Genomic DNA, 26,285 nt, shown 5'->3' on the forward strand with positions numbered 1-26,285 from the left:
AGGGCTGCGCTTGGGTTACCGGTAGCCGGACAAACCATAGCTGGCACGCAAGTAAGATCCCGATGGTGGGAGGGTGTCTTAAAGACACACTCGGGGCAAACGATGGACAAGGTATTCTTGTAACTAAGTCATGCCTACCGCCCAGACGGATAGGACCACTCCTTCCCTCTTCTGGGATTATGGGCTTCCCTATTTCGTATGGGCCACGACAGTGTGGACGATGGTGGCCATAGGCTGTTGGAGATTTTTCTTAGGATTCCTGTGATTGGATAGAGACGATATTGCTTCCGGCGGTAGTAATACACTGATTCCCCTTTGGCGGCATGACCGGACGTAGCTTCGATGTACCCTCACTGTAGACAACCTGAGTGTACCTATACCTTCAAATATGCTCCCCAGCTCTTAACAAGGGTAGGGGTGCATGTAGGGATCGTACTATCCATGCATAGGCGCGGAGGTCACCCAACCGTATGTGGAGTGATGCGCTATCGTATGTGTTGAAGGTGATCACGTGATCGTGCGATGTGATGTCCAAAGGAGGAATATAGTATTGTGTCTATCAGCTGGGTCGAATGGCAATCAAGCACGTGGAGTACTCAGACGCAGCCTTAGTGGGGCGAATAGAGATTGGTAAGTCGGTTCGTCAAGTTGTGCTCATGACCGGTTCAATACTTGACTCACTGTATGCCAAGTCCGGGGGTCTTAATATTTGCGGGCAAAATAGTGACCGAAACTGAGCTGGAAGCGGAATAAAGGGCTTATGTTCGTGCCGCCTTCGCATCTTCCCAAGATATCCAGGTTCCACGAGGCTCCAAACCATGAACCTTCTCGAGTTCATCCCAAGGGTTCATGATGAAGGTGGGATCATAATAGTCCTCCCACCACTTCGGGCCTGACCGACCATCTCGGTTCATATTGTGCTGGCGTCCGCCGTGACTGGCTTGACTTGAATACCCGCCGCTGGCCACGTAAGTTGGTGGCAGCTGTGGAGCAGTATATATCTCCTTCGAACTCCCGACTATGGCATCAATCTTGGACTGGAGAGGGTCGGCGGGGTCAGCAATGACAGGTGCTGACGGGCGCGAGGTGTCGATGTACTGAGGTTCAGGGTCCTCGTCATCCGCCGTGGCTGGTTGGGTCGTTTGACCGGTTGATGGAAGTTGTTCTACAACATCGTCATCATCAAGATCAATTTCGTCCATATTCTTCTTCCTAACGCCCAGAGGAACCGTGTTGGAGCCAGTAGTTGCTGTGTGGCCGTTGCCTTCATTATGCTGATGGAAGTGAAGGGCGGAATTGGAAGTGGAGGTGACGGACGAGCTCGGAGCGACAAAAGCGTCCGTGTTGGGATTGAACTTGCGGCGCTTGTTAGGCTGTTGGGCACCGAAGCTGGAAAATCCCATTGCCGCAGCCATGGCGGTGGCGTTGTCTGGGTCTTCGGCGTCGCTCATTTCCGAGAGTAGATAGATAGGAAGAAAAGGGAAGGCAAACGGGGAGGTAAACAGGGAAGCCGAAAAAAACACAAAAAACTGCAACGGGCGGCTTGGATGTAGACGGCGAACGGACGCGCACTATGGGATTCCAAGAGGTCGGCGGCACGTCAATTGCCAGGGACCGGATGCGACGCTGGCGGTGGCAGTCCGGCGAGATTGAAGTAACCCCAGAGCCCTTGTGACAGCACAGCACAGCACAGCAACGCAACCCTCCTGCGGTGGTAGGTATGCTAGGTTAACAAAAACCCGAGGTTGTACAGGCGGTGAGTCATGGCAGTGATCCGAATTGCGACGGTGATGTGTGTAGAGCCTGAGCGATAGCCTAACTAAAGCATTGTACCTACGTAGGTAGACTGGGATTTCAAATTGAAATAATTGTATCTGTATCTGTACAATAGACAGGTAGACAGATAGATAGACAAAAATCTGGTGCATTGACAGCAAACCTCAAATCGGCCTCTCGCACCAATTGGGCGGCAGTTGCCCCGGAAAGATCTGTGCCTACCTAAGTAACCCATCTAAGTACACTGCTTAAGCAAGAGGTACCTACCGTCAATGCACAGAATCCCCATCTTTTAGTATGAGATAGCGTTAGATTTAGGCAAGTACAAGAGAGCCAAGGACAGGGTCTGGACAGGGGGTGCTATCCGGGGAAAAAGAAGGGGGCCATCGAATTGTGGCTACCTAGGCGATAGATAAGTACCTAGGTACTCAGTAGCATGATGCAGGTGAATTCAAACATTTCTCTACATTTCTATTTTCTGTCTAGTACCTGTAAATCTCACAAGGCATGATTGGGATATATGTAATTAGCTACTTATATACATAGGTAGTGTAGATTTAATAGGGTACAGTACCTACAACAATAATACCAGCACTTACTTATAGTACAAGTGTGACATCATAGGCCCTTAGGAGGTGATGCTAATAGTGAAATAATACAATACGAATGAATTGGATCAAGAAGATATTAATATCTGTCTTAACTATTATGTATAACCTAAAACTTTCAACTAATATGTTCATTATCCTTTATTCAATTGTCATATATTAAGGACTATGAATCATCTATTCATCTGTCGTGACAAGCCATCGCTACTTATAAAATGAACCACATCCATCGCAATTTCTATAGGATAGCTATAAACAACGTATACCTAGGCTCTTCTCCTAACTACCCTTTCCCCTAGGCATCATACACTAGGCCTCAACCTCCCGGTTCAGATATACCTAATTGGGGTTGCTGTTATTTTCGATTATAACTAGGTACCCTCCGCTTATACTACAACCGGTATTTAGGTGTCCGCAGGGTTTTTGAACACTTGCTCAACTGCGAGCATTTGTTTCTGCAACTCATCCAACCCTAGGCAAAGTGCATACCGCCCATATGGCTTTGCCCGCCTCCCCCATATTCGGTAGTCGTTGACGACGAACATCATTAATACATGCTGCATTGTATACATTGCACGATACCAAGGAGGTCCAACTTGGCCCCCGTTCGACCTCTCTATGCATATGTAAGCGCCGACCTTATAGGGTACGCTCAAGAGATATAAGCAACGACGAATACATACCGTGAACGCTAAACCGATAGCGCGTAGGACCACTATCGAATTGCTCCTCATCCAAACCCAGCTGTTTTATGAAACCAACAAGTGTATCTTCAAACAATTCGATTGACTTCACAATTTCTTGCTGTTTAGCTGGGTTGGGGGGGATGAAATGTATATCCTCGCCTATTGCGAGTAGGTAGTAACTGATCCCACTGGTGGAAAAGCTAATGATTGGGATATGGCGCACAACTCTTGACTGGAATAACATGTTAGCCCTTTTATGCTTGCAAAAACCAAGGGAGACAGACAAAACGACAGATCGCCACCCTATACTGCGACGAGGGAAATAAACAGCAGGAGATACAAATCGAACGGCGATATGATCTGAATATTGAATCACCGCCTGAACATGCATACCTGGATCTCGACTCCGGATTGAACAGTGCTTCCCATGACCTTCATAGTAATGGTTGGCACATGCAAACCCTGTCACTTCTTGGTGATCTGCACGTAAAGGTACGATGCCACCGATAAACTTCCCATTGCCGGCTAAACAACCACTGCACATTGTTTCGGACTCTTTGCCCGTAATTTAGATAAGAGCAGCGTTGATCTGACTGGCCTTCTGCTTCCCGAGTTGAATATCGGCAGCCATTACCAAGGGTCTCATGGGTACACAGCCGCCTAATTCCAGGCCGATACTAGATATCTGTCCAACATCAACAATCCCATCGCTATCAGCTTTTAGCTAATCCAAGGCCGTATCCATCAACCTATGTTCCTGACGCTTCCACCTCAAGCGCTGCGATCTTCCACGTCACCCATTGACCCCCCTTCGAAACTACGCGCTCTCTTGCCCGACCAACACTCTTCACCCACCAGTCGCGCAATTTCCATACTCGTCGACGGAGGTCACAATCCACACGGGAGAGTCTCTATAGCGATAAAGTATATATCGTAAATCCACACGGAAAAGGAATAATAGAACTCACGGAAACGGCAATAAGGAAGGGTCCGTTTGCACATTGCACTCTCGAAGCCACAAAGGATCGGAAACACGCCTTCACGTGACTCACGACCAAAGAGCAAATAGGGCACATACCAGCCAATAGCCGGGTAGAACCAGGTATCTGTGTACCTACCCCTATCCGAACCCCCGGCCAGAATCACCCTCCTTTATTGCTTCATTTATAGGTAGGGCCACAGATCGCGTCAGACAATACCTAAGACTGACTGGATGGACGGGTATGTTACATGAGCGAGCTCTCATACTTATTTAGGATGCTGCATAGGTACTTACCTAAACGAGCCTAGGTACCTACTACGTAAGCAAGTACTATAATTTAGGTAGCTTGAAACAACTACTCCGGATGCTTGGCCTTCCGACAAGCTTGTGAGAGCTTGGATCGCTTGGATCCGGGCAAAATACCACACCTACCAGGTGGCAGCATTCTATTGCTTTTAAAGACTCTCCTCAAGTCCAACTCATGCTTTAATTCCTGTCGCGTGTACATACTGCAAACAATGGCGGACGACACGGCAACAGCACCAGCGCCAACCACTGCTGCCGAGGGCGTAGCGAACCCCATCAGTCTACGTGCGCCGTCCAGATATCTCGCGGACCCTTCGAAAGCCTCGACAACCTCTAACGAGCCATTCGTCACCCCTCCCAACGAATGGCTCTACGGTACCTGGACAGTAACGCACTCGACCTTGTCAATGTGGTGCTCGGCGCGGAATGTACGAATCACATACACACCTCGCCAACCCCAACCCGCCTCGACCACCTCCGCTCCCACCGACAACAACAGCCCAACCGTGAACGACAACATTGTAGAATATGAGAAGAAGAACGGCAAAGGGAGCGTAAAAAGCGTGCTCGGCACTGAGAAGCCGGACCCCGTCATTCCGGGTGCTTGGAACTGGCGCGGCAAAGGCTGGCTTGTCATCGCGAGCAGCCACTGGGAGATTCTCGGCTGGGGCGAGCGGCCGTTATCAAGTGGCGAAGGCGTCGAGCGCTGGGCTGTGACCTGGTTTGCGCCAACACTGTTTACCGAGGAAGGTGTCGACCTCTACAGCGATCGAAAGGAAGGGCTGCAGAAAGAGACAGCAGACAGCATCATCAAGGCCCTCAAGCAGCTCCAGGCTCCCAAATTAGTAGAGCTTGTTGAGAAGAAGATGGCGGAGGTTGCTATCAGTCTACCGTGGAAGGAGAACTAGGAATGGTTTCATTGCAAGATACCCCGTGCTTTGTCATTGCTACAGAACTGCAGAGGCAGTCGATGTTGGAGGCGGCTATGATACCCGTTAAACCATAATTTTACCCATAGATACAACATCCCTTAATAATTCATCTTCCATTGCCTTTTGGGAATTCTCCAGGGGTATATAATGCTCTGTTCGCCTAACACCGTGCTGCAAAGTCATACAAATCTAATAATGATCCGTTTTGGCCAAGTGTCGTCGCCCGTGTCCTTTTGACTGCCTCTCCTCATCATCGCGGGTCCTTCTAGAATGACTTCTATGACGATCATCCTCATGTTGGTGGGGGCGTTCGCGGTAGTCGTCATGATCTGATCTGCGGCGATGTCGGTGCCTATCCCGTTCATCGCGATCCCGTGATCTTGATCGATGTTCACGGTGCCCACGCCCCCGTTTCCTATCATCATCATCTACAGCTTGCGCGTCAAGGCTGAAGCCCTCAAGATCATCGACGTCCCGATTTCTCCGTCTCTTCTCGTGCCGCTTCTCCTCTCTGCGTAGCTGCTTAAGCTCCTTAGCCTTATCCTCGTTCACGGCTCGCCTTTCCCGCTCTACATCACGGACTTTGGCCGCACCCTTCTTCATCATCGCCAGAGGATCGTTGGCAACTACCCTCGCGGCGTCTCGCGCCTTACGCTTCAGGTCCTCGTTGCCCCAGACATCTTTGCCCGGTTTCCCGGCCTCTGCCAACTCACGCACTTCGGGAGCGTCTTTAGACGTGTACCAAGGTCCAGAGCTAGTAACGCCGACGCCATCCCGCCCAGCCGCGTTCGAAAATCGCATCGTGTATTGGTCCTCGAAATCTTGACGCTTCTTTGCCGCCTCGCGCTCTGCCTCCTCGTTCTTCTGGTTTGCCGGGCGCTCTCCTCGGGTATCCTCTTCAGGGAAAAGTGATATGTGGCCTCTAGAATCTACAATCGGGGCGTTGCTCTTCTTGGTGGAGGTGCTCAGTCGGGCGATAGTGTTCGTGGCAGCGGCATCCGTGCGTTCCCTCGCCACGCGCATCTCGAAATCCGTGTCGTCTTCTCCAAAGCGCTTGCGCTTCCTGCGCTCTCCCCTAACCCGCCCTGCAGAATCATCGTCCTGGCTGTGCTTCCGGTGCGTCTTAGACCCGGAGGATGGCTCTGTTGTCGATGCGGGTGGTGGTGGTGAGGGCGGGGCTTCGCCACGTAAGATCGCAAGTCGTCGCTCTGCTTCGAATTCTTGCTGTCGCTTTTGTTCGGCTTCAGCGCGGGCCTCCGCTTCGGCCTCGTCGCGCTTCACGCGCGCGATGTTGGCGGGATTGTAAACATTCCACGATTTCTTGCCGAGTAGGTGGCTGTTGTGTTGATGGTCGTTAGTCTATCGAGTCATTTCACAGAGCAGTTAAACATGCTTACAGAGGCATGGCTCATTCTAGATCATGTCATATATCGTGTTCAAGGTAGGGAAAAGCAAATAGGCTGAGGCTTCATATAGCCTTGAGGTCGGTTGTTGAAGATTGTTGTTGGGTTGTTCAGGTTAGCTGACACCGCCATCCCTACCTTTAGCTTTCCTGGCTCGCCCGTGGTGGTTATGGAGGGGCAGCTCCAGGGCAGCTCCTTGTTGGGTGAACTTTGTTCTTACGTAAACCTTGCTAATATCCTCGTGCATGTGCCTTGGCATCTCCGGAGAGCTTTCAGAAATACTTGTTAAGGCTGGTACTAACGGTAATCATCTGCTGATACGGTTTCATTTGATATTATACAATATACATGGGGCTGTCGTCAGACACAACGACATACCCTGGCAGGGTGCCACTAGAAATTGTGGCAATGCTCTGGACCATATCTTCATGAAGTCTTCAAATAGATCTTGATGTTTTTCTCAGCACCGCACACAGTCGAGGCATCGGCCGCTATGCTAGTAGCATCAGACTGCCAAATTGCAGATATAGTCTCTGGGTTATCAAGTCCTAAACCGTCAGCCATCATTCGACCGCGAGACTTTGTTGAAGACAACTCGGCCTCGAAAGAGGATACTGAAATCACTCGACATTAATAAATGTTTCTCACAAGAGGGAAATAAGCATGTGAAACAGCTTACTTCTGCACCCAAACCTATGCCTAGGAGTCCACACCAGAACCCAAGTCACAGGTAAACATTCATAGAGTTTCGGACACCACTAGACGTAGTTATTATTGTTACAAGTTAAAAGAGTGTTGAAGCACACGTCAACACGTCTAGGTCTTAAGCGATGCGCAGCAGAGAATAGCAGGGGTCTCTTCGTAGGGCGGCCCTTGCTTCTTTATTGGGAGGAGACGGGAATCACTGAAAAGTTCATATATCCTACCGTGACAACAATAACGATTGCCAGCTTCAGGTCGTAACCCTTTTTACGGCCATGTCTATCGGCTAGAAAGCCGAAGAATATGGCAACAACGATGGTACCGATGAGGGTTGTCAGGGTGATAATCAAAGAACTCCCCGATGTGCTGGATGGACAATCCGAACCTAGATAAACATAGTTTAAGGCTGGTCTAATTACATTGACAGCGAAGATGCTATAAGATGTTGTGAAGAAACCCGATGCTGCAATCCACCATACCCGCCATTGAATGCCGTCTAAGCCACGGCCATCTATGACCGATTAAATTGCAGCATCTAGATTTTAAGGGTTCTATAATAATCTGCGTCAGTATAGGCAGCTTGTCAGCCACACATAGCATGTTACTGACATATTCGATCTCATCGTTAACCCGCTGTGCTCTTGTATTGAGATCTGAAGAATAGCTATTCATTGTTTATAATGGCGAGTGAAAATGTCGACTGTCAATAAATTCCAATATTGATATACCCTACGAAAGCTGTTGTGTCCCCCCTCTAGGGTCTCATGTATATACGCCCATAATGATTGAGCCGCTTAGCCTTCTTCCACATAGAAAGTGTATTGTCATTTGCCTTGGTAGTAGTAGCTTGCTTCGATGCTTCCTTGCCGTTATAAAAAGGCAAGCCAGACTTCGTATTGCTTCCTTAAATGACACATGGGGACTCCAGGGCTTGTCTGCTTCAACTCCACACATTATTCTTACGTACCCAGTGCAACATTGGTAGTATATTGGCATTTATAGTAGTGTATGGAATGGTTTTCTTGCGGTTCCCACATTACTAGCACTAAAAAGACTATCTGGTATGGAGGCCGGAATAGAATTAGAGATTTTCTAACTCCCTGTGTCCGTTATTAACTAGAACGTGGCATAGCTTTGGAATTCGTTGCGCCTGAAGGAGCTCATAAGAAGCTGAAATGTCTCAATACTCGTCTTCAGGTACTGAATACTTTTCTTGAGGAGGCCCTCGAATAATCTAGCTCTCCAGACACACTCTCAACTACTTAACGCCCGGGGTCTGGATCCATTGCAAATACACTCAGAGAATATAAATCGTTCCTCGAACAGTATTAGTCTCTCTTATCAGAGAAACCCCGGGCTTAGTGCAACTGCGCAATGAGTACTACTCCTTGTTGGACCAGATACATCCCGAATCGATGAGCTCCACAAGAAGATCGATCAGCATTTTGTTGTCGTTGAGCAGTGACATATAGGTGGCTTAAGCGATAGAATACACAACCTACAAGTGCTGTAAGTTTAGAAACCAGAAAGATAAATCATCGAAAACGTGGCTAGAACAAAGATATAGGATCACTTTCGTTCGAGACTCCCTCTCAGTTCCTTCCACGAACTTCCCCCGCCGCGATATTACCAAATGTCGACTATGCGATTGGCCGGAGCCACCAATATGACAGATACAGTGTCACTACCGAAAGCGGTAACGCTACCGGTGTAATTGACAGGCAGAGACAAGGCTTGTGCCAACTCGAACATCCATACCAACGTTGTATGGGGCCATCATCTGGGTCGTTTGCAATACTGTTTTTCCTGTCACTTGCAACGATACTTTTCTGTCACTGATATTTGAGGCAGAGCATTCGTGTCAGATGGGTTGGTCCCGGAGTGAGTAGAAGGTCAGTCACAGTCAAGTAGGCAGGTAGAAGGGATAGTATAGGCGTCAATAATCATTGAATCCTGAACCCTCCAACCCTCGAAGGGGGGGCCAACACCCCTTTATATAGCCAGTAGGTCTAATACAGCCACCCCTAGGGTCTATGTGACTATATCACCTGACAATTCGGGAGTGGAGATATATTCCAATTCAGTCCCAACGATTATGAAGTTTGCGAGACTGAAATGGGCCAGATAATCGATTGGTGTAGGTCTACAATACGAATTCGGCACTTCCGTAAGTACGGGACTTTACTGATGTAAAGGAAATATTGATTTATGCAATTAGTTCCATCGAGGACTAGGCGAATTCATTACACAAAGCCTAATGACTCTAAGATGGAAGTTACCATTCTTTGTGGTTCAAAACATCGCTTCCAGACTACACGGGTTGCCGGCTCCGAGAACAGACACGAGGCATTTGGGTATCAGCTTACACACAAGGTAGACCATGAAAGATTTCAAGCTCAGGTTGCCACAGCATCATTTACGTTAAGTCAATCATCGAATGACCAGTCGTCGCTCGCCTTTAGGAGCACATATGAGAACCTGTTGCTCCGCCGCTCACTCTATAGAAGGGCTGGGTTTATCTTAGGCGAGGGCGATCTCTTAATTAAAATGTCTGAATGACTCCTATCTATGCTACGATAGACCATCGCCTCTCGCTCGTCCCTCCTCCCACCCAACCCGTTCGAAGCAAATCAATTCGATCCGTAGTTAAACTATTTGCATCGAATGCCACGACGTCATCTTCCGCCCTCAAAGTGCCTGCCGCTAGTATGGGTTCGGTAGGGTCGCATCTATGCAGGTTCCCATTCAGCTGAGATGACCGTCCTCGAATGGGCGGCGACGGAGTATACTTGCGACAAACGGCCCCCAGTGGCGGTAGCTAGGCTCCCCCAAAACACCGATATGATTCGCTTCTATGTCTTTTAAAATCTTATAAGGCGCCCTTCATTCGCCTTGTTGTTTAAGATGACCACCTATTGCCCCTTGTGCAGCCCCAAAAATAGCAAGCAAAGGACTTAGCAAGACGGGAAAATATAGGTTCCAACTAGATGCTGAGCGGCTTAGCACAATTTGGTGGCACAGATTACATACTCACGCATGAAACTGCCTCGTCTTATTCAAAACCGCCCCATGCTGGTGTAGTGATACAAGAGTGATGAGCACTACGAAGACTAGGTCTAATATGCACATTTCCTCTCATTATAAAAACAGCACCCCCGGGGGCTTTCGCACATGAAAGTCTGAACAAGAGGATGATTCACAAAAGTTAAGATCATGGGGCCTGTCATAACAAGCCGGATAGAGCCACTGGCTGATGAGAACATCGCATATGGTCAGGATCAGTCGGTGCTCTTTGAACAGTCGCTAGTCGACACCATCTCACCTTCACAGACATTTCGTCCACCATCGCAAAATGCTGCCACCCGGCGCTGGCGACCAATTTACCTACGTCGATCTGTTTTGTTTGGGTTCATCTTAGTGTTCATTCTTATTATTGTCACCATTGAAGTTCTTCTTTCCATTTCCAATCGGAACCAGGGGCTTGCTACGAGTACGTCTGCTCAGCATTATCTTTGGACGTATGGGCCGACCGCTTTTCTGACAGGTGTGGCCACCCTCTGGGCACGCACCGAGTATCAGAGCAAGCTGATAGCTCCTTGGCTCCGTCTATCCCAAAACCCTGCTCCTGCTTCTCGAACACTTCTTTTGGATTACGTATCTCAGTTTTCTTTTTTCGCTATATTTACATCTTTGAAAAACCGAGATTTCACTGTCGCCATCTCAACTACCGTATCAATTATCCTCAAGCTCTTAATTATCATATCAACTAGCTTGATATCTCTTTCGTGGACTACGCTTCACCAAGACTCCTATCCCATGTCTCTCCGCGATAAATTCGTCGATAATACCGCTAAGCTTTCCACCACCGGTGATCTTGCCGTATACATAGTCCAAGGCGCGCGAGATCAGAACCTCACACTGCCTGAGGGTATATCCAGCGAATACGCATTTCAATCTGTGCAAACGAACTTGCCTGATGAAGTAGAGACAACCGTCGTCGTAGATGGACTGGTTAACTCGCTTCGGTGCCATCCTGCGAACGTAACCTTACTCAAGTCTGAAATCTCAGGAGGAGAAGCAGGCTTTAGGCAAGAGCCCTTGAACTTGCGTATTTCGTCACCTCGATGCAATGTGGCACTTGCACGGCTCCCTGACGTCGAGATATATGGTAATTCGTCGCTTTTCGCGAGATTCCAACAGATCCAATGCGATGAAATTTCCGACGACCCCGGAAAGCGAGTTATAGTGATGTTTGGCAACATAACCAAACCTCCCGCCATCTCCTCCAGGAGTCTATCAAACACTAATAGCGCAATACAGTCTCGCATTGTCGGTTACACCACATCAATACTCAGTAGATCGACAAGTCTGCTCTGCACACCACAATACGCTATTGACAAAGTCCGAGTGACTCGAAACAGTACCCGGACTAGATCCGTAAGCCGTGTGATAGGAAAACCTCGAACGACGCTTGACTCTGTCACCGCCTGGAATATAATGGAAGCGCAGTTTGAAGCTGGCAGAGCGGACCTGAACTACGTTGGCCCTTATTCAGATGCCATCAATGTCTCGACAACGCCTGTCAACGTAGATCCTTACATGTTTACAGCGCTGAAATCTCAGTTGGAGCCGGGATCGCGAGTCACGGACCTTTTCGAGATCGAGGTTTTACAGAAAGTTGCTACCAACTATTATCAAGCAATAGGCGCGGTTATCGCCAAACAATCTTTAATGGTCCCGACTTCAGTGGGGATTACAGGCTCCGCCACTTTAAACAAAAGTCGTCTCATTGTGCGTTCTTGGATCGCGCAGTGGATGGTCGCCTTGGCTGGTTTCTGTATTATTTTAATATCCATCTCGCTCTTCCTGGTTCCAGCAAAAGGATTCTTGCCATGTAGTCCGACTACTTTTCCAAATTTGATATCGACCCTAGTGCAAAGCCGGCAGCTCGCGGCCCAGCTACGGTTTGCTGGAGCGTCAGATACTAAACACCTTGTGGACTTCCTGAGAAAGTCAACATTTCAATCAGAATTTATATATGATCCCACACTTGACGAGAAAAGGTTCTGCATCGTCGATACAGATTGTGATGGAAATGACAGGCCTAATCCTCAAGTCAGTGCAAAGCTCTTGCATCCGACCATTCTTCATCCCACTTCTCGCTCTCTGCTCTGTGTTAGCGTGGTAGGCTTGATAATTTCTTTGGAACTATTGCTGCACAAGTCTGCTACTCAGAATGGCCTTGGAGACGTTAGTTATGACACCTATATACATTATATATGGACCGCGATCCCAGCACTCCTTTTTGGTACGCTTTCTATAACTTTTGCTGCCATGGACTTCCAAATAAGAACTCTAGCACCATATATGGCCTTAAGGAAGTATATTTCAATAGGTGTATTCGAACGGCTTGAGCTTCTTGATATGACAACACCAATAGCGATTCTTGAAGAGTACAGGCTCGGGACTCTTTGGGCTCTATTTACAACCGCCGGATTTCTTCTTGCTTCATTGTTCACCACTTTTTCAGCAGGCTTGTTCCAAGAGCTAAATCTACCCGCAACAGTACCCCTCACTCTTCAGCCAAGCCGTTCTTTTGATTCACCGTCCGATGAACCATTCCATATCACCAACACTGAGATTCCTTCCTTAATTTTCGAGGGCAATTTCACTTTCCCTCGCTTTACATACATGGACCTTGCCTTCGTAGAGCTTAAGCCTACTACGGTCATACCGCCCAATTTCGATAAATCTACTGTTTCAATCTCGGCTGTGGTTCCAGCAGTGCGTAGTAAAATGGATTGCGTTTTATATGAGGCCCCCCAATTGCGTGTAAATAACACCGCACTACAGGTCGACGGCCTGATCGAGGTCTCAACCGACAGTCAAATCGATTTTCCAGTTCTCAATTATAATATGGATAGGGTTAATACCAATTCCACCTATGCTGGCATATCATACTCGTTCCACCCCGGTTCTGATGTACTTTACTTTTGGGCTAAGTTGGATTTTGGCGCAACACCTGTGGTACAGCATGCAGCTGCGCTGGCGTGTAATCTGACATTCGAAGCCTTGGATGTCAATACAACCTTTAGGAATACCGCCTTCGACTTAGATCTGCACGAACACCCACGCCCCCTTGAGGATACGGTACGGAACACATCTATCAACGACTGGAACTTGGCATTTCACGACGACTTCGATAATCTTGCTACTATAGATCTTAGCCCACAGTTCATGGACTCTTTTTTCTCAATGGTTGTAACTTCCCCATGGGCAGTCCCTATGTCAGCTCTTGGCGACCCAGCCGCGAATGATGATGTTATAGACGCCATTAAACTCCACAGTCGCATCATACTGGCACAAGAAGTGACAGCTATACGAGGTCCTGCTAGCGAGTCGAATGCTACCATTACGGAACCTATTGGTCCTGGAGACAATGACGCCCAGCGTACCATCAACGCTACAGTTACCAATACTGCTGGTAGACGTCGCATTGTCCAGGACGAAGCATCTACACATATCTTGGTTGCCCTACTAGCAACCACACTGGTTTTATTTATCGTAGGCTGGGTCACTAGCCCTAGGACTGATGTGTTACCTCGCAACCCAACGACCATCGCATCCGTCCTAGCACTATTGGCAGGTGGGAATATATTTGATAGATTGCCAGCAGATAAATCGGTTCTATCTCCCGAGGAAATCCTTTCTGTCCTTGGCAATTCTGAAACACGATTCTGGATGGGATGGGGAAATCTGGCGGACGAAGAGGGCATACAGTATGGCGGAGAAAACGAAGGTGGCGTCAGCCAGTTTGGGATCTTTGCTGTTGATAAGGACGATATGGATCAGGATTAGTGGGCTCTAGGGGTATTCAGAAAGGATGGACGATGCCTCTTGTTAAAGTCATCCGTTGATACCTACGATTTCCCCAGATCCTGACGCTCTTCATACCAAGGCGGTGGGAGTCAATGAAGTTGGCGGGGATAACGATTAATAGATTGTTTGCGCTTTTTCTTTCGTTCGATAGCAGAACAAATGAAATAAATGAGAGGATTCCTTGTTGATGAAAAACAAGCCCTTGAGACCCAGGCAGTTTCGGCTGGTAGACCAGTTGTATATAGAGTCAAGTTAAGCCACCAAAGCCAAGATGGAATTGGTTGGCCAAGGACTCATGCAGCCGTAGTTGATCATTGTAATCTAAATAGCATCAAGTTCCAAGCCTAGATCTCTGCCCTTGTTATATACGGCATGCACTAACTCGTATTGCGGGTATCAAAGAGAGAATTTTCGAGGCCCGAGAAGGTCAGCTTCTGAATTTTAGAGCGCGAGATTGCAAGTATGTTATAATCTGCCTGCCTACTTAGTAGCCATAGAAGTATGATACTACGGATACGTAAATGGTTGGCCACAATTGGAAGCATCACTGTGTTCGCCCATTACATTCTTCTAAATAAGCCGTCGCAATCTGAAAGCTAGTATGGCAGGAAGCTGCGTGTAATTCGAAGAAGCCTCAAGGCGTTCGGGCATGGCGTCCTCGGAAGTGAATGCTGGCTCCTCCATAGCATCCATCACAAGACCAGTCTTGAAAAACGTGGAAAAGAGCTCGTGCAGCGGGCGGTGATAATAGATCTATTATAGTTAACAATCCCTGACGTCTACATGGAGATTGAACTAGGTGGACAGTAAAGAGGTGTGGGATGTAAGGCCATGGGGATTTTTTACCTGCTGTGCTGGCTGTCCATATAATGCAACGCCATGATATGGTGGTACATCGAGATACTTCTCAATAATTTTCGTACGTATAATCTCAGGGTAGCCGTCGGGCCCGCCGTCCGCAATCTGGATGTTGCGTCGCGCGCCGCATGTAAAGAAGACGGGGTGTAATAAGGTAGCGACAAAGCTGAAAGAAGAACGAAGATGTCAGAAGCAACCGCATACATGAAGGAACGATATCTCCCTTACATGCCATCCTTCTTGAGAAATTTCGGAAGCGCGGCAGCGAGCGGCTCGATAGTAGAAATATCCATAATCGCCATGTTCATGACAACGACATCGAAACCACCGGCCTAGAAAGCTCGGAGTATGATTTCAGCTTCTTTCCAACAAGGGTTATGTTATATGCAATGCCTGGTTTCATGATTTGCTTCTTATTTAGAAGTTTGGATAGCCAGCTGTGGTTAACTTACGGTGGCATGCTCATCGGCAAGCGCACCTAACGCCTCCGGATTCGTGGCATCCAGTTGTCGATAAGCAATCTTCCCCTCGTGATGAGGCTTCTCACGGCGTCTCGCGAAGTCTAACATCTCGGTGCTTACATCCGTAGCTAGAACCGACGCACCTTGATCCACAAGCCAGCGAGCCACAAGACCATTCCCCGTGGCCAGTTCGAGCACCCGCGCCTCGGCCAGAGGCCGGAATGCAATCATACGCGTGAGTGCAGGTTCCTGTAGGCGGTTCCAGTACTTGTTACCTTCCTGGATGCCGTTATCCCAATAAGCGGCATTTGCCTTCCAGGAAGCGACAGCCTCTTCATGGGTGGATATAGGGGCGGACATGATAACTCCTCGTCTTGGTCTTTGCGGCGCAGCACACCAATATCATCAATATTGGAATGCCCTTCATGACAAGGCGTCTCGCAAAGCTCTACATACTTATACCTGAAGACGTTTCACACACAGATAGGCATTACAGTTCTGATGCACAAGCTGCTGGCGTGTGGGGTCGTCCCCCAGAAGCCATCGCCGGTGAGTCAGCCCGACTGATGTACATCCTCTTAGGTGGTATAGAACCGCGGCTTGGCCACGACAGCCAGCAGTGAGCGCATTGAGTCCTCCGCACACCCTCAGTTCATGCATTAGAATGTATAAGTGTAGATGTAATTATATCTACCTGCGCAGACAAGCGTCGAAGTCTTGATAGGTTTGTTCTGTTTGTCTATTAAGCTATCTGCACAGAAGCTACACAAGGCCTGATTGGCCAAGTGTCTGATATAAGTGGGCTCCTAAGCAGAGCTAAGATAGCATATGAGTAGATAAGCGCATACTGCCGCTATCCACCGCCTAAATTTTCCCTGGACGATGATGAGGTACCACCTATTCATCGCGCCTCGGTGCTCGCAGCTGAGAAGAGCGTATCGGATTAATCTCGCTTGAATGCATATGTAATCGAAGAAGCTGGATCGGATATTGAAAAGCGAAGATAATAAATGATTTAATGTATTCTTTTGTTTAATTTTGAGAGATGCCGTCCGAAACGAAGACACCCAAGAGTGACCCCCGAGCCTGGAGCTCACTAGGCTTTCCAGATTGGTCTCAAGATGCCGTTTCAGCAATGGGATTTGCCCGGGCTACGCCTGTCCAAGCCAGTATGCCAACCACCGCTCATCACTATGGAACTGTGTACTCATACTTGTTTTAATAGGTGTATGGCCATTGATGGGTACGGGACATAAGGATGTGGTTTGTGACCCCTCTCCCCCTGGATTTGTCTTTGAATTGTGCTGGGCACACGCATATTCATGGAACATTGGACATTGACAATAGTAGGTCGTCGAGGCAGTAACAGGCAGCGGCAAGACACTTGCCTTCTTGATTCCTTTGGTACATCGCATACTCCGTCTTGAAGAGCCAACGAAAAAGCACCACATAGCTGGCATAGTGATTGCGCCAACTCGCGAACTCGCCATTCAGATTCACAAGACTCTCACTGATTTGGTCGCGTTCCATCCTGTTTCTGCTGAAGTAGCCCCGTATCTTTCATCCGATGAAGAGAAACGGCCCAGTAAGTTTCTGTCACGACTTCAGATCTCAAGCCACGGTCTCTAATTGGCGATTGCTTAAAGGCACAAGTTCTCCAGCTATAGTTCCACAACTGCTCTCAGGCGGCAGAGGCAGCAGCATATCACCTGCTCAGGTAACCCGGACCGCGCCACCAATTCTCGCATCCCTTTTAGCTAATTGAAAACTCAGGATTTAAGTTTCTTTCTAAAACATTCGCCCAACGTCATCATTTCAACACCTGGACGACTTAATGATTTCCTCTCTTCACCTCATGTTCACTGTCCCCAGTCAAGTTTCGAAATGCTTGTGTTAGACGAGGCAGGGTATGTATCAACGCATGTCTAATTCTACCCTCTTGAGTAAATTACATCGGCGATGTCCTGAGTCTCTTACTGACTTCTATAGTGAGTAAATCTTAGTAATTCGTCTTCTACCTACCAAGGCTCGCTTTTCAAGTTCATCGATATAACGCCTGCAAATTCACATCTTGCTGATTCATAGCAGATCGTTTGCTAGATTTAGGGTTCAAGGCGGACCTTCAGGGGATCCTTTCACGGTTACCGAAACAAAGACGGACTGGTCTCTTCTCTGCAAGCGTCGGTGAAGCAGTTTCTGAAATCATTCGCGTCGGTCTAAGGAATCCCGTGAAAATTTCCGTCAGGGTGAAGACAAAATCAGGAGATGTTATCGAGGAGCGCAAGACCCCTGCAAGCCTTCAAATGACCTACCTTCTTACTGAATCCCATAAAAAGCTTCCATCGGTCGTTCGATTACTTCAACATCTGGAGCCCAGGCCCCTAAGGAGTATTATATTCTTATCGACTTGCGCCGCAGTTGATTATTTCTCCCATATACTTCCAGCGCTATTACCCGAAGGCTTTCAACTAAACATATTGCACGGGAAGCAAGAGGCAAAAGTACGGGAAAAGGGAGTTTCAAGATTCTTAAACGCCACGTCGCCGTCTATACTTCTGACTACCGATGTTGCAGCAAGAGGTTAGAAATCCTTATCTCGTTGATAACCCAAGTACTGCGCTGTTGGTTTACCGCAGCCTACGCTCCTAACTTCGAGTCGCTGAGAAAATCCTATACATCTATTTTATGCTGGGCATCAATGGCTAACTGTTGGCGCGTCTAGGACTGGATTTCCCTGCTGTAGATTTCGTATTACAGATCGATCCCCCAACAGGTTCGTGCCCTAAGTCATTTAATTTGAATTCGGTTGCTTTAACGGGAACCATGACCCTGTTGGATCAACGATCTCTCGCTTCTATTTCTTAGTATTCTGCTATAGTTGCCACCGCCTGTCGCTAACTCTCACTTTGTGAATAGACCCTAAAACATTCTTGCATAGGTGTGGACGAGCAGGCCGTGCAGGGAGAAGAGGGCTTTCAGTTGGTTAGTCTATCTCCACCTCAATTATCCCTTTCTGTCTCTTGACAAATGTCGACGAAGGATAACGAATATTGACCATATCCTCAGTTCTCATACAGCCGAACGAGAGCGATTATGTCACGTTCTTAGATGTTAGGAAAACGCCGATAACGCCATTTGCGCAATTTGATGTCGAAGTTTCAGACTCTGATGCGAACCAAATGACTACAAGAATACGAAATATGGCGAAGAAGGACAGAGCGTTATATGATAAAGCACAAAAGGCTTTTGTTAGTTGGGTTAGAAGGTTAGTGAATTCTGCGTAGGCGATAGACAAGAGCAAACGCTAGCTTTTTCCGTGCCTTCCCACTCCCTATGAACTTCAATCTACAAGGCTAACATCTGAATTAGTTATAGCAAGCACACAGCTAGCAGGTAACTTTTCTTCATCTCGCCTAGAGTTGAAGACCGAATTGCTGATTTCGACAATAGTATCTTTCGCATAGGTGACCTTGACTGGGCGGCGCTAGGTAACGGATGGGGGTAGGTTCAGACCCAAGATAACATTTCTCCTAAGCGGTGTAATGACTAACCTGATCTAAAACTAAAAGATTACTTCGACTTCCCAAAATGCCCGAAGCTCGTCATTTTAAAGGAGATCGCTCCCTGGGCTGTGACATAGACTGGGATACCTTTGCATACCAGAACAAAACTAGAGAAAACCAGCGTTTAGAGGCACTAAACGCCGAAGCTCCCAGTGCAGCAGACGCAGAGGCACATCAGGCGAAGCGTAAACGCAACGCTGAGGCCTGGAGCGGTAAGCAAGAACAGGAGGAGACAAGGGTCGCACGCCGTGACAAGAGACAGCGGAAGCGAGAGGCGGAGCGCCGAGAGAAGATGACGGACGAGGAGAAGGCGCGTGATATGGATCTCGTGCAGCTACTTGCCGCCGTCCGCAAGAAAAATCAAGAAAGGCTTGCCGAGAACGCGCAGAGCGAGACCAATGGTGGTGATGATTTCGAGGGCTTCGATTAGATACTGGACTAAGACGTTTTTTTTTTTTTTCAATAACAGTGTATATATTGCATTAATACCTACGATGTGCGTGATGCGAGGTCTCGGAGAGAGAAATGGGTATGGAAAGAATAGTGAACTAACTACTCAACCCAGTTGTCTTTGAAATACCTATCAACCTGACCAATTTCCAGCTTACTAGTCAGAATATGCACAGTAGAGACACGCAAGGCAAAATTTTACAATTTCGTTATATTATAGCACTGGAACCTAAAGGTACGATAACATAAGGCCCGAATGACATTCCTCCACCCAGTCATCGCCTTCCTCTGCTAACGAGCGATTTTGGGTATCCATGAGATAGAGTATGGGTATCCGTGAATGCGATACAAAAACAAGGGTATTATAATCCGACCGCCATAAGTCCAGTTCCAGAAATCAAGAAATCATCAAACTGCGAGCGAAGCTCGGCGCCCTTCGGCCATGTAATTTTTTTGTTGCTTTTTTTTTTTTTTACTTCAATTATTGGGGCGGCAGTCGGCAAGGCAATCTTGGAGGCGTTGAAAGTCACGGTGAAATCAGAGCCTTAAATGTTCTCAATAACTCGAGCATGCATGGCCTGTTGGAAGCCATCATCATTGGATTTGTCAAAGTCGCCTTCACCCTCGGCAAAACTCTTGCTGGTCTCGGCTATGGCAGCGTTGAAAGCCGACGTGCTAGGCATGGTTTGATTGGCAGCGGGCAGGAAGATGACCTTTGAGTTGGCTGTCTTGGCCATAGCCTGCATGGCCTCGAGGTAGCGGATTTGCATGGCGGGAGCAGAGCTTAGAATGTCGGCAGCCTGTCTCATGAGACGGGCAGATTCCACCTCGGCCTTAGCAGCAATGATCTTGCTTTCACCGATACGCTTGCTCTGGGCAGCCATGGACAGTGATCCCTGGAGTTCGGCGCTGAAGACGATGTCTTTGACCAGCATGCTTTCTACCTGGACACCCCAGCCCGACGCGACGTCCTCAATAATCTCCCCAATGCTCTGGGCGATCTCTTCGCGACGCTCGATGACGTCCTGTAGCACACGGGCGCCGACGACATGGCGTAGAGTGGTCTGCGTACGCTCAACTAGAGCCTGTTTCACGTTTTGGATACCGAATGCGACTTTGTGGGGTCGTGTGACGTGGTAGTAGATGACGGAAGTAAGGTCGACGGTAACATTATCCTTGGTCATACAGACTTGTCTGGGAACCTCTGTGGAATGCGACTGTCAGCCTCAACTTACCAGATAGTGCGGGTTACATAGGAACAAGTCGGGACATACCAACAACCTGGATCTTGACATCGACCTGGATGAGACGTTCACTGAGAGGGTTGATCTTGACTAGACCGGGATCGACGGCCTTGTAGAACTTGCCGAACTTGGTGACCAGGCCAACGTTGCCTTGGTGGACCTGCTTGTAGGGGTTCGGGCAGCAGATGCAGCAGGGGACGGCACCGAGGGTTCCAATGCAGGCGCCAAAGGCGTTGATCATGGAACCGTACCAGTTGTCCGGGTTGGCATTGGCGTCGACGATTTGAGCGTAGCTCTGCTGCAAGTCTTCCTGGCGCGGGGGCTCGACTTTCATGGCGGGTTGTGGGCGGAAGGCGGGCGCGGTGGACGAGGAGCCGTTTGTCTGGCCCTTGTCTGGGATCTTGCCAGCAGCGTTGGTGGACATTGTGCTGGTCTCGGTGTGGGTGTCCATGTCGATCAGGCGGGTGAAGCTATTGGCAGCCAGCGTGGGGTTGTGTGACGATGGAAGCAATATTCAGATAGATTGACTGGATTGATTGATTGATTGAGTAGGTAGTAAAAGACGAGTAGCGGGAGCGCGGGTTTGGTACGAGTATATAGACGGGATCTTGGAATGCCGGGAACAGTGGCGCGGGTGAAACAATGGAGTACGTGTGGAAGAGTAAGTAAGTATAGTACTAGAAAGGCACGAGGGGGGAGGGGGGACGTCTTCTATTTGTATTTGAGTTTCGAGCATGTATCTTGAGACGGCAGCTACGGCTGCTGCAAGTAGATTCGGTACATCATCATCACAGCTTCATCGCATATGCATCTTGACATCCTACCACTTACATAAGTACGTTTAGGTAGTATTTGGGTAGGTAGGCAGTACATGGACTGACTCCCAACCTTACCTCGACAGACCCTGACAGACCCTCGCAGACCCAGAGTCTGCCAGAGCTACAATCATTCTACCCAGATAGCTTCGTATTGCTAGCTTCGATACGATCTGTTGGCGTGATGTAATGAGATGCAGCACAGCCGCGATGGGGGACCCATCTCTGCCCATCCTACCCATCCTACCCATCCCCGGTACCCCGGAGTGGGACCACTTTGGCCTTGAACAGACCTTGAACACACTCGACACACTCGAAAGGAAGCTGGTGAGCTGGTTGAAGTGCTACTTAAGGGAGAGCTAAGGGATGCCGCATGCAGCTTCACTCTGCCCGCCGAGCCAATGATGCCTCTGACACGCCTGCGCTAGCGGGGGTCTGTGCAGACCGAGAGGCTTGTTGATGAGGGGATTTATTCTACTACTTACGTATCTTGCCCGTTCAGACACGTTGTTGCTGACGGACGGGACTTTGGTCATGACACTTGAACGCGAGATACGGCCCGATAGGTAATAATGATGATGATGAGGAGGAGGAGGAGGAGGAGGAGGATAATTGCGCCCCGTTGGGCTGATTAAAAGGCACTGAAAGCTTTCAGAATTAGGTCCTACCTATCTAAGTACCTGCTTTAGCTAAGTAGCCAGGGACTTGCGATGATACGAATCAAAAATTCCAATGATATACTCCGTGCCACTACTTATGGTAGATGGTCAGATCGAGGTAAAACTAAGTAATTACCTACCATAGTCAATTAAGTAGGTACACAGCGGAATCCAAAAGCGAGAGATGGGTACCTCTCTCGCCTCTGTAACCGGCTCCATACGAATTTAGCGTGCCTATACAGGCAGGGCTTAATCCCAGATGGTGGTGCCGCTTTGCCGATATGGCGATTGTTACGCAAACAAAACATTACATCCCTCTTCAGCTTCGCAGCATCTCGACTATTCTGTCTCATGCGTCTTATTGCTTACCTAGGTAGGCTATTCAAATGTAGTTTACTTATGTGATTATGACATAGTTGATTTCTGTTTGGTGTTATGAAGTCGATAAGTCTCTAAATCTGCCATTCCCGGCACCAGAGATGTCCCACGCTCCCGTCTCCACCAAAGGATTGGGTGCCCAAACGGGCATGCCAAGTCAGATTAAAAAGACCGCTTCCAAACTAAACACTTGTAGCCGAAGCTATTCCCAGCCGCGTGATTTCTACACTGCCCCAGACGTGCCACTCATTGTCTGGGTCTGTCTGGGTCTGTCTGGGTATCAACCGACGCCCGGCTAGTGTGGCAATCCCTTTACAAACATTCAAGTTAACCTGGACTATTCCTGCCGCTCTGCGGCGTAGGTACACTAACTACCGCAGCGCCTCAAAGTGCAATTCAAAATATTCTTGGCATAACTTGGTTCTAAGAGTCTATAGACTATGGGTTATGGGCTATGGGCAGAGCGGTTTCCCCATCCAGTAATCCATGACGATGATACGGTGAGAGCAGTGTAACGGTGAGCAACTGCACCTCGAGGTCAGCTGTCCAACATGGTTTGCGCAAGGTTGTTCCAAGCCACCAGTGTGTCATCGAATTCCACTTCTCTTCTAGAACATTGCCAAACTAGGAATGACGCGCCAAGCTCAATATTGCACTATTCTGCGAAGTTTTCGTTTCCGCCATGATCCCTTCACCATTGTTCTCTTGCCCGCCGCCGAATTTTTCCGCGTTCCCTTACCACAAGTATATTCATTTCGCCCTTGCAAACTAATGAAACTAGTCTGCCGGCAGGCGGTACTAAAATGCCAATACACCGTATTTAGACGAGGCTTAAACTTTGCGCTCAGCCTCAGTCTCGAAGGAATATCGCTAGTTAGCCAGAGACTAAAAGACCCTGTATTAAGTTTGTCAGTCACATATTGAAGCATGTTATCTCTGGTTTTAACCTTGAGCTTCCTAAGAATTCTCGCCTCTTGTGCCGGCGCGAAGTGGGAGGGGATTTTCATTCAAAATCGATCTATAATAAATTCCAGGTCCGTCATTTAGCAGAGCGTAAGAGCTTACATGTGACGTGGATCTTGACGCCAGGAATATCAACATTTATTAATGCAAGGGGTACCGGAATTGATTGTCATGTTCTAGGCAGTCGTCTTGAGTTCCGTTTGCTCATGGACACGACTAGTTTAAGGAGGCTAGTGCAGCAAACAGATACCTAGTTTCCTATGAGTCAAACCTAGGGACTACGACGAGCACCCCCAGGCGGGATTCGTGGCTGTGTCTTTTCGTTGCATTATTACATAGAGGACAGAGTATAATGGCACTGCCTCGGGCTTCAATTCATACGCCGCATCAACGGTGCCTCGCATATTTAATTATCCCAAGTTGTTAATCACATATCAACTCTTGGTTTTTCGTCCTTGGTTTCTATCGTGAAAGCTCAGTGTTCAAAGATGGGACGTGAATTGATCCAAACTTCTACACGCAGCTGTAGCAGAACGGGTTGAAGACAATGAGAAACTGTACATCTAATGATGGGTGGTGATACAATGCCAACGCCTCTATTGTAACTCATAATACGCTGTAACCTATTTACATGTTTCCTTATATTGTCGTCAAATACAGTCGTATCGTGATTGATGATTGATTGGATTCAAACTGAGTGTCTAAGCCCTTCCCACGCTGAAATGGGAAATGACATTCCTTAGTGCTTGTCTTGGACATCCGACAACTCATTCTAGATTTTCACAAGGCGCAGCCTCCCAGCTAGCACAGCCATCTTAGGCATAACATACCTCGGGCGACCGAGACCTTGAGGCAAATACGTCTCCCTAGGTAGCTAGTGATGAATTAAGTTTCTGCTTCCACCCTCGGGCACTAATCACAAGAACTACTTGTACCTATATAGAGTACATCGGTTAAAGATCAGCGAAGCTCCAATGTGATGCAATACGGTTCCTTTTCGGGGCGCTGAGAACTTTGTAATTTTCTTGGGTGCTTCACTATGGACCTAGTACGATAACTTTCAGTGATTCGATATTTGAAGTTTCCGCTAAGAGATATAGTTTATAATTTAGAGTGCAATCAACATGGACACATGATCACCATGTCTAGCATCAGTGGTTTAGTGGTATAAACCACGAGTGCAACGACATCCTTTCTACTTCCGGACTCGTCGAATTCGAGATACTGAGAGATACCTCACATTACAGCAGATTGTGGCCAAGGTACCACAAGATACTTGAGGTCCAGATATGGAATACAGCATTCGTGCCGACTTTCGAGCATTTAAGAGTTCCTTCCCTATCCAAAACCTGAACATGGCTCCTACGCGCAGCGCAAATCCGAAACTGGCTCACCAAGGCCTCAAGCGTATTCATCCTCGAACTGAGGATGCCTGAGGAAGCAAATCAGGCTCCTGGAGCCGATACCGCGTCGAGACCTGCATCGCATTTCGACTCTGGTATAAATTAGCGAACCGGCAGATCAGAGACACTTATTCTTCGATGATCCATTCGCCAGGCTCCCCTACCAGAGAAGTGGTCTTGATTCTCTTTTTCGCTACACTATGGTTCGACGAAAGATCTCGGCTAGCGTATATCTCGAGAGCTGTTTAGGCGCTTAAGGGCTTGCGCTAAAAGTTGCCCTCCCTTTGAAACCAGATGGAACCTTTAATAAGGAGACTTCATTGGGTAAAAAGGGGCGGTATGGACGGAGCAGGATCAAAAATATCTGGGAAGAGTAAGTGCTACGCATTCCTATATTACAAGTTTCGCAGATCAACTCACGCTGTGGTAGGTATTTAGCGTGCTTCCCCTGGAGTCGAATCTCAGAGCCACGGACTTTGATGCAGTTCATGAGAACTATCGGTCATGGCATGAGGCCTCGAGTATCTCGGAGAAAAAGACTTCGAGGTAAAAATACCGGCCCAGCCACCAGTTCTCTGATGCAATATTTTGATCTCCTCCAATGCATACTTGTGGAGTAAGGTGCCCCCATTGATACGAAGGTTGCAGAGCAAGTCCGATTGGTGAGAACTTTATTCGGCATCGTGACGGGCAGTTGTACTTATTTTCGTTTGTACTAGTACATACAGAACGAACTGCGAGCGGAGCTCAATTTTCCGTTGCGTGTGCGGCCAAGGCGATGGCCACGAAGACAACACTTTACCTACCTGATGGAGCAGCCTTTAGAGAAGGACTGGACGATTTCCCCAGTACTTGCTAGGACTTCAAGCGCCATTTGATGGACTTTCACTGTCCGCCACATGGACTCTGGTCCCCTAGATCCACGCTTCGTCCTTTCGGGGATATCGACGAGGATGGAGTCGAGCAGTCTTTAGTAGCAGGGGTGGTCGATGTTGAAGACAGAAATGATCCAAAACCCAAGAAACTGCCGCCGCCACCACCACCCCCTCGCAAGTCCACCTCTCAACTAATGGTTGCACAGTATAGTTATGATGCCTCACAGAACGATGAACTCTCATTTCAGAAGGGTGATCGTATACTTCTTTTGAAACGGACGGAATCAGATGACGAATGGTGGTTCGGAGAATTAAACGGCAAGAGAGGAAGTTTCCCTGCCA

At 48.2% G+C, this 26,285-nt stretch overlaps 8 protein-coding genes across 8 annotated transcripts; 3 read left to right on the plus strand and 5 right to left on the minus strand.

Moving 5' to 3' along the window:
* Positions 1-629: 629 nt before the first annotated feature.
* Positions 630-1,635, minus strand: F5B22DRAFT_124188 (uncharacterized protein). The gene has a single exon (XM_047968906.1). It carries the CDS (start codon positions 1,449-1,451, stop codon positions 759-761), a length of 693 nt encoding a protein of 230 aa, XP_047831518.1. The 5' UTR covers positions 1,452-1,635; the 3' UTR covers positions 630-758.
* A 1,060-nt stretch (positions 1,636-2,695) lies between these two features.
* On the minus strand, positions 2,696-3,797 carry F5B22DRAFT_124487 (uncharacterized protein). The gene is made up of 3 exons (XM_047968908.1): positions 3,447-3,797; positions 3,068-3,302; positions 2,696-3,000 (listed from the first exon to the last, which is right to left on the minus strand). Exons 1-3 carry the CDS (start codon positions 3,612-3,614, stop codon positions 2,789-2,791), a joined length of 615 nt encoding a protein of 204 aa, XP_047831519.1. The 5' UTR covers positions 3,615-3,797; the 3' UTR covers positions 2,696-2,788.
* Positions 3,798-4,257: 460 nt separating this feature from the next.
* On the plus strand, positions 4,258-5,373 carry F5B22DRAFT_124493 (uncharacterized protein). The gene is made up of 2 exons (XM_047968909.1): positions 4,258-4,291; positions 4,356-5,373. Exon 2 carries the CDS (start codon positions 4,571-4,573, stop codon positions 5,264-5,266), a length of 696 nt encoding a protein of 231 aa, XP_047831520.1. The 5' UTR covers positions 4,258-4,291; positions 4,356-4,570; the 3' UTR covers positions 5,267-5,373.
* Positions 5,373-6,995, minus strand: F5B22DRAFT_124455 (uncharacterized protein). The gene is made up of 2 exons (XM_047968907.1): positions 6,688-6,995; positions 5,373-6,626 (listed from the first exon to the last, which is right to left on the minus strand). The coding sequence occupies exons 1-2, from the start codon at positions 6,693-6,695 to the stop codon at positions 5,480-5,482; spliced, it is 1,155 nt and encodes a 384-aa protein (XP_047831521.1). The 5' UTR covers positions 6,696-6,995; the 3' UTR covers positions 5,373-5,479.
* Positions 6,996-10,378: 3,383 nt separating this feature from the next.
* On the plus strand, positions 10,379-14,348 carry F5B22DRAFT_124526 (uncharacterized protein). The gene has a single exon (XM_047968911.1). It carries the CDS (start codon positions 10,609-10,611, stop codon positions 14,251-14,253), a length of 3,645 nt encoding a protein of 1,214 aa, XP_047831522.1. The 5' UTR covers positions 10,379-10,608; the 3' UTR covers positions 14,254-14,348.
* Positions 14,349-14,733: 385 nt separating this feature from the next.
* On the minus strand, positions 14,734-16,317 carry F5B22DRAFT_124507 (S-adenosyl-L-methionine-dependent methyltransferase). The gene is made up of 4 exons (XM_047968910.1): positions 15,585-16,317; positions 15,361-15,464; positions 15,121-15,298; positions 14,734-15,027 (listed from the first exon to the last, which is right to left on the minus strand). Exons 1-4 carry the CDS (start codon positions 15,951-15,953, stop codon positions 14,845-14,847), a joined length of 834 nt encoding a protein of 277 aa, XP_047831523.1. The 5' UTR covers positions 15,954-16,317; the 3' UTR covers positions 14,734-14,844.
* A 156-nt stretch (positions 16,318-16,473) lies between these two features.
* F5B22DRAFT_604557 (ATP-dependent rRNA helicase SPB4) lies at positions 16,474-19,749 on the plus strand. Its single transcript, XM_047974802.1, has 12 exons — positions 16,474-16,762; positions 16,819-16,856; positions 16,944-17,178; positions 17,240-17,310; positions 17,367-17,495; positions 17,678-18,173; positions 18,316-18,366; positions 18,510-18,575; positions 18,660-18,858; positions 18,963-18,986; positions 19,044-19,094; positions 19,163-19,749. The coding sequence occupies exons 1-12, from the start codon at positions 16,639-16,641 to the stop codon at positions 19,584-19,586; spliced, it is 1,908 nt and encodes a 635-aa protein (XP_047831524.1). The 5' UTR covers positions 16,474-16,638; the 3' UTR covers positions 19,587-19,749.
* A 254-nt stretch (positions 19,750-20,003) lies between these two features.
* Positions 20,004-21,520, minus strand: F5B22DRAFT_124586 (stomatin family protein). Its single transcript, XM_047968912.1, has 2 exons — positions 20,881-21,520; positions 20,004-20,810 (listed from the first exon to the last, which is right to left on the minus strand). Exons 1-2 carry the CDS (start codon positions 21,299-21,301, stop codon positions 20,152-20,154), a joined length of 1,080 nt encoding a protein of 359 aa, XP_047831525.1. The 5' UTR covers positions 21,302-21,520; the 3' UTR covers positions 20,004-20,151.
* Positions 21,521-26,285: the final 4,765 nt, after the last annotated feature.

Source organism: Xylaria bambusicola (assembly GCF_022495145.1).
Source record: "Xylaria bambusicola strain CBS 139988 unplaced genomic scaffold F5B22scaffold_17, whole genome shotgun sequence".
In the NCBI taxonomy this organism is placed as follows: domain Eukaryota; kingdom Fungi; phylum Ascomycota; class Sordariomycetes; order Xylariales; family Xylariaceae; genus Xylaria; species Xylaria bambusicola.